At 37.6% G+C, this 15,934-nt stretch overlaps 1 protein-coding gene across 6 annotated transcripts in view; it reads left to right on the top strand.

Moving 5' to 3' along the window:
- The window catches only part of RAP1GDS1 (Rap1 GTPase-GDP dissociation stimulator 1), a 179,930-nt gene that overhangs the window by 136,939 nt on the left and 27,057 nt on the right, over nt 1-15,934 (top strand). For all 6 annotated transcript variants that reach the window (XM_049885653.1, XM_049885654.1, XM_049885652.1 and 3 more), the window contains 4 exons: nt 2,036-2,179; nt 2,804-2,935; nt 4,283-4,417; nt 5,338-5,463. In XM_049885653.1, the coding sequence (XP_049741610.1) occupies nt 2,036-2,179; nt 2,804-2,935; nt 4,283-4,417; nt 5,338-5,463 (537 nt within the window). The remainder of the gene's footprint in view (nt 1-2,035; nt 2,180-2,803; nt 2,936-4,282; nt 4,418-5,337; nt 5,464-15,934) is intronic.

The raw sequence follows: 15,934 nt of genomic DNA, 5'->3' as shown, positions 1-15,934 counted from the left end.
ACCGTAGAAAACAGTTTGGCTGTTTTTCAAAAAGGTAAACATAGAATTACCATATGACCCAGTAATTCTACTGCTAGGTATATACCTAAAATAATTTATAACAGGAACACAAATAGATCCATGTACAATCAATGTTCATTGCAGCACTATTCACAATAGCTAAAAGATGGGAACAGCCTACATGTCCATCAACAGATGAATGGATCAACAAAACGTGTTGCGGACACTGGAAAATTACACTGGCATAAAGGGAAACGAAGTCATGATACATCCTGGTACATGGATGAATCTTAAAAAGATTAAGCTTAGTGAAATTAGTTAGCCTCAAAAGCACAAATAAAAATATCCCACTTAAATGAAATATTGAAATAACTGAAATAGGCAACCATCATCTGTCAGTTTGTTGCACTGTGGTAGCTTGCATATTGCTATGATGCTCAGAGCTATGCCCTCAGTATTTCAAATACTAGCAGAGTGTGACCCCCATAATGGACAGGTTTCAGCAGAGCTTCCAGAGTAAGACAGACTAGGAAGAAAGTCCTGGCTATCTACTTCTGAAAATTAGCCAGTGAAAACCTTATGGATCACAAAAAAATATAGTGCTGGAAGACGAACCCCCTAGGTTGGAAGGCACTCAAAATACACAGTGGCCACAACAATGGAATTGAACATACCAACAATTGGGAAGATGGTACAGGACTGGGCAATGTTTGGTTCATGGGATCACCATGAGACAGAGATGACTCAAAGACAGCTAACAACAACCACAGTAGGCAGATGTGTAAAGACCAAAGTTTATTAGCGGTTACCACAGGTGAGAGGGAGAAGGGAAGAAGAGCCATTGCTTAGAGGACACTGAGCTTCTCTATAGGGTTATGGGAAAATTTGGAAATGGATGGCAGTGATGGTTGTACAATATGATAAATGTAATGTCTCTGAACTGTACATTTGAAAAATGTTGAAATGGCAAATGACTTGTTATATATACTTATATATATATATGTATATATATATGTATGTATGTATTTACCATAACAAAAAAGGCTAGTGGAATCAGTACTGTAATTAGGACTAGTCACGATATTAATGGCATTGGCATAATAAATTGATTTGATGTGCAAGAGGAGTTTGCTGTGGAGATAATTTTTTTAAATATAATTCGTATGTAAATTGTTTCTAAAATTCCTTATTTTGTTAGCTATCAGAAAGCTTCAAAGGTTTTTTCCTTTCAGTTTTACTATGCAAAAGTAGAGGAGTGTAGTATAATAAACCATCATGTACCCATCACTCAAGAGAGCTTTAAATTAATAAAAACCTGAAGCTCTTTTTAAAAACATGACTTTTCAAGTTCTATAAAGTTACAGATTTATCAACTGCCGTGGAAGAATACTGTGCATACATACATGAATCCAGATACACGTATGGTATAGACTGAAATTTATGGATAACGCTCTGTTTTTCGATGAGGAGTCTTGGTGACACAGTGGTGAAAGTGCTTGACTGCTAACTGAAAGGTCGGCAGCAGTTCAGATCCACCAGCTCTGCTCTGTCCTGCAGGGTCACTGTGAGTCGGAATCGACTCGACTGTAGTGGGTGTTTTTGTTTTTGTTTTTACTTTTCAGTAACTTTGTAGCAGATACAAATTGTCCAGCCCCATTAGTGGATATCTTTTAATTTCTATAACAGGTATTGTGTGTTTTATTTTAAATTACTGTGAAATATTTTACGGTATTTTAAAATGAAAGTAGGATCTGGAATAATAGTGGAGTGATATTACCTGCCTTCTGAGCTGAGAATCTGTTCATTTATGTGCTGTGAGACATTGTGAATGGTGGCATAATTTCAAATAGAAAACTGAAATAAAGCTTTTGTGTATTTAAGCCGTACTGTCAGATACTTCCTTTTGAAACTAAATCTTTCAAGAATGTTATGTAACTCATGCCTTTTCCTTGGTTCCGTCTTTATAATGGATTGCTTATGTCAGAGTTCCTGTTTCATCTCAAATTTTGGTTATTTTTTTGACATTGTTCTTTAGATGCTATTAAGCTACAGCTGGTTGAAGCAGGCCTGGTAGAATGTCTACTAGAGATTGTTCAACAGAAGGTGGATAGTGACAAAGAAGATGATATTGCTGAGCTCAAAACAGCTTCAGATCTAATGGTTTTACTACTTCTTGGAGGTGAGTTGTCTTCTATGCTAGCTAAGAACATGCTAATCAGATTTTTAAAAATATATTAAGTCTTTTCCGTAGGCACCATGCTAGGCATTTTCCCGTTTTCCTATTATTTAATCTTGTCAGTTGGGTGATTTTGAAACCTTGAACATTTCATACGAAGAAAAGTAGAGATAATGAACCTGAAAAAGAGGAGTCTTGACTCTCTTCCAATCTGTGAAGAACTGTCATATGGAAGAGACAGCTGTGGCACCAAAGGGCCAACCTAGGACAAATGGAAATTACAGCAAGGCACAAATTTTGCGTTATAGAAGGAAAACTTTCTGCTGATTAGCACGCAGAGGTTGAGGGGGATAGCAGTGTGCAAGAGCGAAGGCTGATTTTCTATTCAGGTAACAGCTAGATAGCTGCTTGTCAGCATCCAGTGTGACTTGGACTAGAAAAATTCTAAATTCTATTGTCTGGTCTTTACTGAAGTTGATTATAAAAAGAACCATTATTTTTCTCCTTATGAATTTGTAGTACATGAGGAGATATATAGTTTCCCAGTTGGATATTCATTTAGAAAGGGATATTTGTTACTCCTAATTATTTTTCTCTTCTTTAACTATTTGTTTCATTTACCTCCAGATGAATCCATGCAGAAATTATTTGAAGGAGGAAAAGGCAATGTGTTTCAAAAGGTGCTTTCTTGGATTCCATCCAGCAACCACCAGCTTCAGCTTGCTGGAGCATTGGCGATCGCAAATTTTGCCCGAAATGGTAACTGTATTAGTTCATCCTTGTAATATCAAATATGCTATATCGTTTGGTTGTTTTTTGCTTTGACATCACGTGTACTAAAACTGGAACAGTTCAGAAGTATTTGTAGTATGTATGTGTGTTCTTAGTTTTTCAGAGCTCTGAAATAATTACATATTTTATGCTGTTTAACTTATCTCTAGTTTTTTTTTAGTAGTTTAAATGGAGCCTTGGTGGAGTAGAGCTCGGCTGCTAACCAAAAAGTCTGTGGTTCGAATCCACCAACCACTCCTTGGAAAATCCTATGGGGCAGTTTTACTCTGTCCTATAAGGTCCCTAAAGTTGGAATTGACTCGATGGCTTCGGGTTTGGTGGGTTTTTTTTTTTAGTAGTTTAAATATATTACAGAAAAAGTTCATGAAGTGCTTCTTTTGAGTACTTTGCGCTCCCAAGCTTAGTAAACTTGAGTCTCCTTCCGATAGACATCTGATCTGAGAGGGCATGCTCTTTTGCCTCGTGCTTTGATTTTGGGTTTAGTAATCTGAGTATTCATCTTAGGGTTGTTGTACCTCAATTCATACTTTTATGCCTAGAAAACTTAAGTGTGGTTAATCCTCTGGTTGAGCTTAATACTAATTTCAGAGGCACCAGACCTTTTATGTTTGTTTCTGAAATCTGGCATTCCTACTGTTCAGTCAGAAAACTCATGATAATACTATGTCTAGGAAATATGGGTTTTTTTTTTTTTTTTTTAATTTCACCTTATTCCAATACAAACAATTGGTATAGCATGTTATAGTGTATTACTTATTCCATTTTTACTCCTTCCTTTTTGGGGACCATCTTGATTTCATATGTTAGTTAAAAATAATGGAGTTAAGGCTGGGGATATGGATGATCATTGTAAGTAGATAAGGGGTACATAACAATTCATTATACCATTCTCACTGCTTTGCAAATATTTAATAAATTATTTCATTGAAAAACAAGTATTAACCATGATAACAAAATACAGCGCACCGTTACTGTAGTGTTAACATTTGCAGAACGCAAACAGACTTCACTATAGGTGGAAACTATTGATGGACGTTTTAAGCATTGTGGTTTCTAGTTATTCATCCTCTGGCTCATCAAGTTCTAAGCTAGAGATTCCCCATTTTTTAAATTTATCTGTTTTAATAATGTCTATCATTAGACTTCTTTCTCAGTAAACAGAAAAATCTATAAATTGGATGAGACAAAGCAGTAGAATTCACTCTTTCTGTAGCTTCATTTTCTCTAATGTAGGTAATGGGCAGGAGCCAATACTATAAAATATTTGTAGATATTTTTAGAGGAGTATAAAAAAAGTGCTTTTGTTTTGTTCAGATGGAAATTGTATCCATATGGTAGACAATGGGATTGTAGAAAACCTGATGGATCTCCTGAACAGACATGTAGAAGATGGAAATGTAACCGTACAGCATGCAGCACTGAGTGCCCTCAGAAACCTGGCCATTCCAGGTGAGGCTGAAAGTAGGAGGCAGCTATGTAGGCAATAAAATCTATTGTTTTGGGAAGATATTTACTGTATGTAAATATTAGTTGACCTGTTATAACCAAGAAAAGAACAAAAAAAAGTCTTCCAATTGTTCACATTTTTGTTACGAACAACTGGAGAGTGTGTATTAAGTAGCTTTTCTGAGACTGTATGAGCATAATCTTAGTCTTTGTTCCGATCATTCAGATATTGTATTACCTTTTGTGAGCTCTTGGATTTTCATCATTTTGAGTTAAACTTTTTTAAGCATCTTCAGTTGAGATATAGTAGCATCAGTTAGCCTTATCCCCTAAAGAATGATTTTTTAAGCTTTTTTTCTACAAGCAGACATACAGCTTTTTAAAATTGATGTGTCTTTTTGGATTAAAGGCTTTTGAGCCATGCAATCACATGATCATGGGAAATAATACAGAAGATAGTTAAAACTATTTTTTTATTCTACTTCCTAAATATAAATTTCTGATTAGGTAAATAAGTATAACTATATTAAGATCCAATCCATGTGAATTCAGTTTGGTTCATACAGGAGATTAATATTATTTGTTAATATCTACATTAACACAGGTCAATGACAGGAAAGCTGAAAAAATTGTGTTTGCTGAATTAGAATACATTTTCAGATATCCTTTATAGATTATTCAAGTAAATGTCTTGATAATTCATGTTAAAAAGCTAGCAAATATGGTTTTGTATGTTATACTCCTATGGACATACAAGATATTTATTAAAAAAATACATAAAAGTCACAGAAAAGTGACTTTTCTAAACAGATACGTATAGCATAGGGCCTTACCAGTAGACATCCAATAAATGTATCTTTGAGTGTTTATCATCAGGAGTGCTAATACCATTTTAACCATAGTTTTTCTTTCTCTCTCTCTAGTTGTAAATAAAGGAAAGATGTTATCAGCTGGGGTCACAGAGGCAGTTTTGAAATTCCTAAAATCTGAAATGCCTCCAGTTCAGTTCAAACTTCTGGGAACATTAAGAATGTTAATAGATGCACAAGGTAAGAGCAAAAGCTTTCTGAAGTTGCATTTTTGATAGTCTTAATGTGTCTACTCGGAGAAAAGGCTTGTTTATAGCTTTCAGAATTATATAATCATGAAGATAAATACCAAATAAAGGAGAAAAAGAGATTGGTTTTGGAATCCCCTTTATTAGTTCCCTTGCCTGTTATAATTCGGTTTACATGGAAATTGTACCGTACCTCAATCTTATTTTTAGGTTGGTTTATGGTACCTGGCTGGGTATTGCAAATGATTAAGCACTGTGCTACTAACCAAAAGGTTGGCAGTTCGAATCACCAAGAGATGCCTTGGAAGAAAGGCCTGGTGATCTATTTCCAAAAGATCACAGCCATTGAAAATCCTATGGAGCACAGTCCTCTCTGAAACACATGGGGTCTCCATGAGTCAAAATCGACTTGACAGCAACTGATTCAGTTGTGGCTTTTAATTAGCAGTTCCTGAAGGATTGTTCATTTGTTTGTTTTTTGGCATTCCATGCCTATCTTTACCTTGTCTTTAAAATCATCATGCCTCAATGCTGTGACAGTGAAAAATTTTTTGTAATTAATTTTGCAAACAGGAAAAGCATTTTTTTATTTCTAGAGATAGCATTGAAAACCACCCCTTGGAATGAATTGTGTTTCTTTCTAAATTCTAAACTCCTCTTTGTATTGATTGCTTAGAGTCCTTCTTACAGCTTTTAGCTACAGTCTGCCATAGTACTAATAGACTGTCAGGTTTAACCAAGAGAGCATACAGTTGTTCTTATATTTTGCATGAAAGTTCACAACTTTATAGAAAAAGCCAAATAGTCCATCAGATATGGAGTACGGGTAGTCCCCAGGTAATGAACAAGATCAGTTCCTGTGTCTTTAAGTCTTTAAGTCGAATTTGTAGGAAAGTGAGCAGGTGCATATGGTTATTAGTTAGCCTTACTTTAGTATGAGAAAAGGAGCCCTGGTGGTGCAGTGGTTAAGCACTTGGCTGCTAACCAAAAGGTTCAAATCCATCAGCTGCTCCGCTGGAGAAAGATGTGGCAGTCTGCTTCCATAAATATTTACAGCCATGGAAACCTTTTGGGGCAGTTATAATTCTGCACCATAGGGCACCTATGAGTCGGAACTGACTCCATGGCAGTGGGGGTTTTTTTTGGTATAGTGTGAGAAAAGGGAGCCCTGGTGGCACAGTGCTTAAAACGCTTAGGGCAGTTAACCAAAAAAGGTCGGTGGTTCAAACTCACCAGCTGCTCTGAGGAGAAAGATGTGACAGTCGGCTTTCGTAAAAATTTACAGCCTTGGGAACCTTATGGGGCACTTCTGTTACCGCAGTTTCACAAGTTAGAGCCGCCTGCCGCAAACAGCCAATTCTTGAGCAAGAGCTTTATTAGATATACCGGTATATGGAGACAGAGAGGGATGATCTCCTAAAGCTGTCTGTCTCACCAAGCTACCAATCAGTTCAGGTTTTTGTTTTTTTTTTTTATTAAGCTTCAAGTGAACATTTACCATTCCAATCAGTCTGTCACATGTAAGTTTACACACATCTTACTCCCTTCTCCCACTTGCTCTCCCCCTATTGAGTCAGCCCTTTCAGTCTCTCGTTTCGTGCCAATTTTGCCGTCTTCCCTCTCTATCTTCCCATCCCCCCTCCAGTCAAGAGTTGCCAACAAACTCTCCAGTGTCCACCTGATATAATTAGCTCACTCTTCATCAGCATCTCTCTTCCCCCCGCTGACCAGTCCCTTTCATGTCTGATGAGTTGTCTTCGGGGATGGTTCCTGTCCTGTGCCATCAAAAGGTCTGGGGAGCACTGCCTCCGGGATTCCTCTAGTCTCAGTCATACCATTAAGTATGGTCTTTTTATGAGAATTTGGGGTCTGTATCCCATTGGTCTCCTGCTCCCTCAGGAATTGTCTGTTGTGCTCCCTGACAGGGCAGACATCATTGTGGCCGGGCACCAACTAGTTCTTCTGGTCTCAGGATAATGTAGGTCTCTGGTTCATGTGGCCCTTTCTGTCTCTTGGGTTCTTAGTTGTCGTGTGACCTTGGTGTTCTTCCTTTGCCTTTGCTCCAGGTGGGTTGAGACCAATTGATGTATCTTAGATGGCCGCTTGTTGGCATTTAGGACCCCAGACGCCACATTTCAAAGTGGGATGCAGAATGTTTTCATAATAGAATTGTTTTGCCCATTGACTTAGAAGTCCCCTCAAACCATGTTCCCCAGACCCCAGCCCCTGCTCCGCTGACCTTTGAAGCTTTCATTTTATCCCGGAAACCTCTTTGCTTTTAGTCCAGTCCAATTAGACTGACCTTCCTTGTATTGAGTGTTGTCTTTCCCTTCACCCAAAGCAGTTCTTATCTACTAATTGATCAGTAAAAAACCCTCTCCCTCCCTCCCTCCTTATCCCCTTTGTAACCACAAAAGTATGTGTTCTTCTCCGTTTTTTCTATTTCTCAAGATCTTATAATAGTGGTCTTATACAATATTTGTCCTTTTGCCTCTGACTCATTTCGCTCAGCATAATGCCTTCCAGGTTCCTCCATGTTATGAAATGTTTCAGAGATTCGTCACTGTTCTTTATCGATGCGTAGTATTCCATTGTGTGAATATACCACAATTTATTTACCCATTCATCCGTTGACGGACACCTTGGTTGCTTCCAGCTTTTTGCTATTGTAAACAGAGCTGCAATAAACATGGGTGTGCATATATCTGTTTGTGTGAAGGCTCTTATATCTCTAGGGTATATTCCGAGGAGTGGGATTTCTGGGTTGTATGGTAGTTCTATTTCTAACTGTTTAAGATAACACCAGATGGATTTCCAAAGTGGTTGTACCATTTTACAATCCCACCAGCAGTGTATGAGAGTTCCAATCTCTCCGCAGCCTCTCCAACATTTATTATTTTGTGTTTTTTGGATTAATGCCAGTCTAGTTGGTGTGAGATGGAATCTCATCATAGTTTTAATTTGCATTTCTCTAATGGCTAATGATCGGGAGCATTTTCTCATGTGTCTGTTGGCTGCCTGAATATCTTCTTTAGTGAAATGTGTGTTCATATCCTTTGCCCACTTCTTGATTGGGTTGTTTGTCTTTTTGTGGTTGAGTTTTGACAGAATCATGTAGATTTTAGAGATCAGGCGCTGGTCTGAGATGTCATAGCTGAATATTCTTTCCCAGTCTGTAGGTGGTCTTTTTACTCTTTTGGTGAAGTCTTTAGATGAGCATAGGTGTTTGATTTTTAGGAGCTCCCAGTTATCTGGTTTCTCTTTGGCATTTTTGGTAATGTTTTATATTCTGTTTATGCCCTGTATTAGGGCTCCTAGGGTTGTCCCAATTTTTTCTTCCATGATCTTTATCGTTTTAGTCTTTATGTTTAGGTCTTTGATCCACTTGGAGTTAGTTTTTGTGCATGGTGTGAGGTATGGGTCCTGTTTCATTCTTTTGCAAATGGATATCCAGTTATGCCAGCACCATTTGTTAAAAAGACTATCATTTCCCCAATTGACTGACACTGGTCCTTTGTCGAATATCAGCTGCTCATACATGGATGGATTTATATCTGGGTTCTCAAATCTGTTCCATTGTTCTATGTGCCTGTTGTTGTACCAATACCAGGCTGTTTTGACTACTGTGGCTGTATAATAGGTTCTGAAATCAGGTAGAGTGAGGCCTCCCACTTTCTTCTTCTTTTTCAGTAATGCTTTGCTTATCCGGGGGTTCTTTCCCTTCCATATGAAATTAGTGATTTGTTTCTCTATCCCCTTAAAATATGACATTGGTATTTGGATTGGAAGTGCGTTATATGTATAGATGGCTTTTGGTAGAATAGACATTTTTACTATGTTAAGTCTTCCTATCCATGAGCAGGGTATGTTTTTCCACTTAACTATGTCCTTTTGAATTTCTTGTAGCAGAGTTTTATAGTTTTCTTTGTATAGGTCTTTTACATCCTTGGTAAGATTTATTCCTAAGTATTTTATCTTCTTGGGGGCTACTGTGAATGGTATTGATTTGGTTATTTCCTCTTTGGTGTTCTTTTTGTTGATGTAGAGGAATCCAAGTGATTTTTTTTTGTTTTGTTTTGTTTTTTGTTTGTTTTTTTTTTAATAACTTTTATTAAGCTTCAAGTGAACGTTTACAAATCCAATCAGTCTGTCACATATAAGTTTACATACATCTCACTCCCTACTCCCACTTGCTCTCCCCCTCTTGAGTCAGCCCTTTCATTCTCTCCTTTCTTGACAATTTTGCCGGCTTCCCTCTCTCTCTATCCTCCCATCCCCCCTCCAGACAAGAGTTGCCAGCACAATCTCAAGTGTCCACCTGATATAATTAGCTCACTCTTCATCAGCGTCTCTCTCCCACCCGCTGACCAGTCCCTTTCATTTCTGATGAGTTGTCTTCGGGGATGGTTCCTGTCCTGTGTCAACTGAGGGTCTGGGGACCATGGCCGCCGGGATTCCTCCAGTCTCAGTCAGACCATTAAGTTTGGTCTTTTTATGAGAATTTGGGGTCTGTATCCCACTGATCTCCAGCTCCCTCAGGGGTCGTCTGCTGTGCTCCCTGTCAGGGCAGTCATCGATTGTGGCCGGGCACCAACTAGTTCTTCTGGTCTCAAGATGATGTAGGTCTCTGGTTCATGTGGCCCTTTCTGTCTCTTGGGCTCTTAGTTGTCGTGTGGCCTTGGTGTTCTTCATTTTCCTTTGCTCCAAGTGGGTTGAGACCAATTGCTGCATCTTAGATGGCCGCTTGTTAGAATTTAAGACCCCAGACGCCACATTTCAAAGTGGGATGCAGAATGATTTCATAATAGAATTATTTTGCCAACTGACTTAGAAGCCCCCGCAAACCATGTTCCCCAGACCCCCGCACTTTCTCCGCTGACCTTTGAAGCATTCATTTTATCCCGGAAACTTCTTTGCTTTGGTCCAGTCCAATTGAGCTGACCTTCCATGTATTGAGTGTTGTCTTTCCCTTCACCTAAAACAGTTCTTATCTACTGATTAATCAATAAAAAACCCTCTCCCACCCTCCCTCCCTCCCCCCCTCGTAACCACAAAAGTATGTGTTCTTCTCAGTTTCTACTATTTCTCAAGATCTTATAATAGTGGTCTTATACAATATTTGTCCTTTTGCCTCTGACTCATTTCGCTCAGCATAATGCCTTCCAGGTTCCTCCATGTTATGAAATGTTTCAGAGATTCGTCACTGTTCTTTATCGATGCGTAGTATTCCACTGTGTGAATATACCACAATTTATTTACCCATTCATCCGTTGATGGACACCGTGGTTGCTTCCAACTTTTTGCTATTGTAAACAGAGCTGCAATAAACATGGGTGTGCATGTATCTGTTTGTATGAAGGCTCTTGTATCTCTAGGGTATATTCCTAGGAGTGGGATTTCTGGGTTGTATGGTAGTTCTATTTCTAACTGTTTAAGATAACGCCAGATAGATTTCCAAAGTGGTTGTACCATTTTACATTCCCACCAGCAGTGTATGAGAGTTCCAATCTCTCCGCAGCCTCTCCAACATTTATTCTTTTGTGTTTTTTGGATTAATGCCAGCCTTGCTGGTGTGAGATGGAATCTCATCGAAGTTTTAATTTGCATTTCTCTAATGGCTAATGATCGAGAGCGTTTTCTCATGTATCTGTTGGCTGCCTGAATATCTTCTTCAGTGAAATGTGTGTTCATATCCTTTGCCCACTTCTTGATTGGGTTGTTTGTCTTTTTGTGGTTGAGTTTTGACAGAATCATGTAGATTTTAGAGATCAGGCGCTGGTCGCAGATGTCATAGCTGAAAATTCTTTCCCAGTCTGTAGGTGGTCTTTTTACTCTTTTGGAGAAGTCTTTAGATGAGCATAGGTGTTTGATTTTTAGGAGCTCCCAGTTATCGGGTTTCTCTTCATCATTTTTGGTAATGTTTTGTATTCTGTTTATACCTTGTATTAGGGCTCCTAGGGTTGTCCCAATTTTTTCTTCCATGATCTTTATTGTTTTAGTCTTTATGTTTAGGTCTTTGATCCACTTGGAGTTAGTTTTTGTGCATGGTGTGAGGTATGGGTCCTGTTTCATTTTTTTGCAAATGGATATCCAGTTATGCCAGCACCATTTGTTAAAAAGGCTGTCTTTTCCCCAGTTAGTTGACGCTGGTCCTTTGTCAAATATCAGCTGCTCATACGTGGATGGATCTATGTCTGGGTTCTCAATTCTGTTCCATTGGTCTATGTGTCTGTTGTTGTACCAATACCAGGCTGTTTTGACTACTGTGGCTGTATAATAGGTTCTGAAGTCAGGTAAGGTGAGGCCTCCCACTTTCTTCTTCTTTTTCAGTAGTGCTTTGCTTATCCGGGGCTTCTTTCCCTTCCATATGAAATTGGTGATTTGTTTCTCTATCCCCTTAAAATATGACATTGGAATTTGGATCGGAAGTGCGTTAAATGTATAGATGGCTTTTGGTAGGATAGACATTTTTACTGTGTTAAGTCTTCCTATCCATGAGCAGGGTATGTTTTTCCACTTAAGTATGTCCTTTTGAATTTCTTGTAGTAGAGCTTTGTAGTTTTCTTTGTATAGGTCTTTTACATCCTTGGTAAGATTTATTCCTAAGTATCTTATCTTCTTGGGGGCTACTGTGAATGGTATTGATTTGGTGATTTCCTCTTCGGTGTTCTTTTTGTTGATGTAGAGGAATCCAAGTGATTTTTGTATGTTTATTTTATAACCTGAGACTCTGCCAAACTCTTCTATTAGTTTCAGTAGTTTTCTGGAGGATTCCTTAGGGTTTTCTGTGTATACGATCATGTCATCTGGAAATAGTGATAACTTTACTTCTTCCTTGCCAATCCGGATACCTTTTATTTCTTTGTCTAGCCTAATTGCCCTGGCTAGGACTTCCAACACGATGTTGAATAAGAGCGGTGATAAAGGGCATCCTTGTCTGGTTCCCGTTCTCAAGGGAAATGCTTTCAGGTTCTCTCCATTTAGAGTGATATTGGCTGTTGGCTTTGCATAGATGCCCTTTATTATGTTGAGGAATTTTCCTTCAATTCCTATTTTGGTGAGAGTTTTTATCATAAATGGGTGTTGAACTTTGTCAAATGCCTTTTCTGCATCAATTGATAAGATCATGTGGTTTTTGTCTTTTGTTTTATTTATGTGATGGATTACATTAATGGTTTTTCTGATATTAAACCAGCCTTGCATACCTGGTATAAATCCCACTTGATCAGGGTGAATTATTTTTTTGATGTGTTGTTGGATTCTATTGGCTAGAATTTTGTTGAGGATTTTTGCATCAATGTTCATGAGGGATATAGGTCTATAATTTTCTTTTTTTGTAATGTCTTTACCTGGTTTTGGTATCAGGGAGATGGTGGCTTCATAGAATGAGTTGGGTAGTATTCCGTCATTTTCTATGCTTTGGAATACCTTTAGTAGTAGTGGTGTTAACTCTTCTCTGAAAGTTTGGTAGAACTCTGCAGTGAAGCCGTCCGGGCCAGGGCTTTTTTTTGTTGGGAGTTTTTTGATTACCGTTTCAATCTCTTTTTTTGTTATGGGTCTATTTAGTTGTTCTACTTCTGATTGTGTTAGTTTAGGTAGGTAGTGTTTTTCCAGGAATTCATCCATTTCTTCTAGGTTTGCAAATTTGTTAGAGTACAATTTTTCATAATAATCTGAAATGATTCTTTTAATTTCATTTGGTTCTGTTGTGATGTGGTCCTTCTCATTTCTTATTCGGGTTATTTGTTTCCTTTCCTGTATTTCTTTAGTCAGTCTAGCCAATGGTTTATCAATTTTGTTAATTTTTTCAAAGAACCAGCTTTTGGCTTTGTTAATTCTTTCAATTGTTTTTCTGTTCTCTAATTCATTTAGTTCAGCTCTAATTTTTATTATTTGTTTTCTTCTGGTGCCTGATGGATTCTTTTGTTGCTCAGTTTCTATTTGTTCAAGTTGTAGGGACAATTCTCTGCTTTTGGCTCTTTCTTCTTTTTGTATGTGTGCATTTATTGATATAAATTGGCCTCTGAGCACTGCTTTTGCTGTGTCCCAGAGGTTTTGATAGGAAGTATTTTCATTCTCGTTGTTTTCTATGAATTTCCTTATTCCCTCCTTAATGTCTTCTATAACCCAGTCTTTTTTCAGAAGGGTGTTGTTCATTTTCCAAGTATTTGATTTCTTTTCCCTAGTTTTTCTGTTATTGATCTCTAGTTTTATTGCCTTGTGGTCTGAGAAGATGCTTTGTAGTATTTCGATGTTTTGGACTCTGCAAAGGTTTGTTTTATGACCTAATATGTGGTCTATTCTAGAGAATGTTCCATGTGCGCTCGAAAAAAAAGTATACTTTGCAGCAGTTGGGTGGAGGGTTCTGTATAAGTCAATGAGGTCAAGTTTGTTGATTGTTGTAATTAGATCTTCCGTGTCTCTGTTGAGCTTCTTACTGGATGTCCTGTCCTTCTCCGAAAGTGGTGTGTTGAAGTCTCCTACTATAATTGTGGAGGGATCTATCTCGCTTTTCAATTCTGTTAAAATTTGATTTATGTATCTTGCAGCCCTGTCATTGGGTGCATAAATATTTAATATGGTTATGTCTTCCTGATCAATTGTCCCTTTTATCATTATATAGTGTCCTTCTTTATCCTTTGTGGTGGATTTAAGTCTAAAGTCTATTTTGTCAGAAATTAATATTGCTACTCCTCTTCTTTTTTGCTTATTGTTTGCTTGATATACTTTTTCCATCCTTTGACTTTTAGTTTGTTTGTGTCTCTAAGTCTAAGGTGTGTCTCTTGTAGGCAGCATATACATGGATCGTGTTTCTTTATCCAGTCTGTGACTCTCTGTCTCTTTATTGGTGCATTTAGTCCATTTACATTCAGGGTAATTATAGATAAATAAGTTTTTAGTGCTGTCATTTTGATGCCTTTTTATGTGTGTTGTTGACAATTTCATTTTTCCACATACTTTTTTGTGCTGAGGTGTTTTTCTTAGTAAATTGTGAGATCCTCATTTTCATAGTGCTTGACTTTATGTTAGTTGAGTCGTTACGTTTTTCTTGGTTTTTATCTTGAGTTATAGAGTTGTTCTACCTTTTTGTGGTTACCTTATTATTTACCCCTATTTTTCTAAGTAAAAACCTAACTTGCATTGTTCTATATCGCCTTGTATCACTCTCCATATGGCAGTTCAATGCCTCCTGTATTTAGTCCCTCTTTTTGATTATTGTGATCTTTTACCTATTGACTTCCATGATTCCCTGTTATGTATTTTTTTTTTTAATTAATCTTAATTTGTTTTTATGATTTCCCTATTTGAGTTGATATCAGGACATTCTGTTTTGTGACCTTGTGTTGTGCTGATATCTGATATTATTGGTTCTCTGACCAAACAATATCCTTTAGTATTTCCTGTAGCTTTGGTTTGTTTTTTGCAAATTCTCTAAACTTGTATTTGTCTGTAAATATCTTAATTTCGCCTTCATATTTCAGAGAGAGTTTTGCTGGATATATGATCCTTGGCTGACAGTTTTTCTCCTTCAGTGTTCTGTATATGTCGTCCCATTCCCTTCTTGCCTACATGGTTTCTGCTGAGTAGTCTGAACTTATTCTTATTGATTCTCCCTTGAAGGAAACCTTTCTTTTCTCCCTGGCTGCTTTTAAAATTTTCTGTTTATCTTTGGTTTTGGTGAGTTTGATGATAATATGTCTTGGTGTTTTTCTTTTTGTATCAATCTTAAATGGGGTTCGATGAGCATCTTGGATAGATATCCTTTCGTCTTTCATGATGTCAGGGAAGTTTTCTGTCAGGAGTTCTTCAACTATTTTCTCTGTGTTTTCTGTCCCCCCTCCCTGTTCTGGGACTCCAATCACCCGCAGGTTATCCTTCTTGATAGAGTCCCACATAATTCTTAGGGTTTCTTCATTTTTTTAAATTCTTTTGTCTGATTTTTTTTCAGCTATGTTGGTGTCGATTCCCTGGTCCTCCAGATGTCCCAGTCTGCATTCTAATTGCTCGAGTCTGCTCCTCTGACTTCCTATTGCATTGTCTAATTCTGTTATTTTATTGTTAATCTTTTGGATTTCTACATGTTGTCTCTCTATGGATTCTTGCAACTTATTAATTTTTCCACTATGTTCTTGAATAATCTTTTTGAGTTCTTCAACAGTTTTATCAGTGTGTTCCTTGGCTTTTTCTGCAGTTATCCTAATTTCATTTGTGATATCATTAAGCATTCTGTAAATTAGTTTTTTATATTCTGTATCTGATAATTCCAAGATTGTATCTTCATTTGGGAAAGATTTTGATTCTTTTGTTTGGGGGGTTGGAGAAGCTGTCATGGTCTGCTTCTTTAAGTGGTTTGATATGGACTGTTGTCTCCGAGCCATCACTGGGAAACTAGTTTTTCCAGAAAATCCGCTAAAAAAAAAAATGCAGTCAGAACCCTATCAGAGTTCTCCCTCTGGCTCAGG

The sequence above is a fragment of the Elephas maximus genome, chromosome 5 (genome assembly GCF_024166365.1).
Source record: "Elephas maximus indicus isolate mEleMax1 chromosome 5, mEleMax1 primary haplotype, whole genome shotgun sequence".
Lineage (NCBI taxonomy): Eukaryota > Metazoa > Chordata > Mammalia > Proboscidea > Elephantidae > Elephas > Elephas maximus.
The sequence above is the reverse complement of the archived record's forward strand: the minus strand, read 5'-3'. Positions and strand labels throughout refer to the sequence as shown.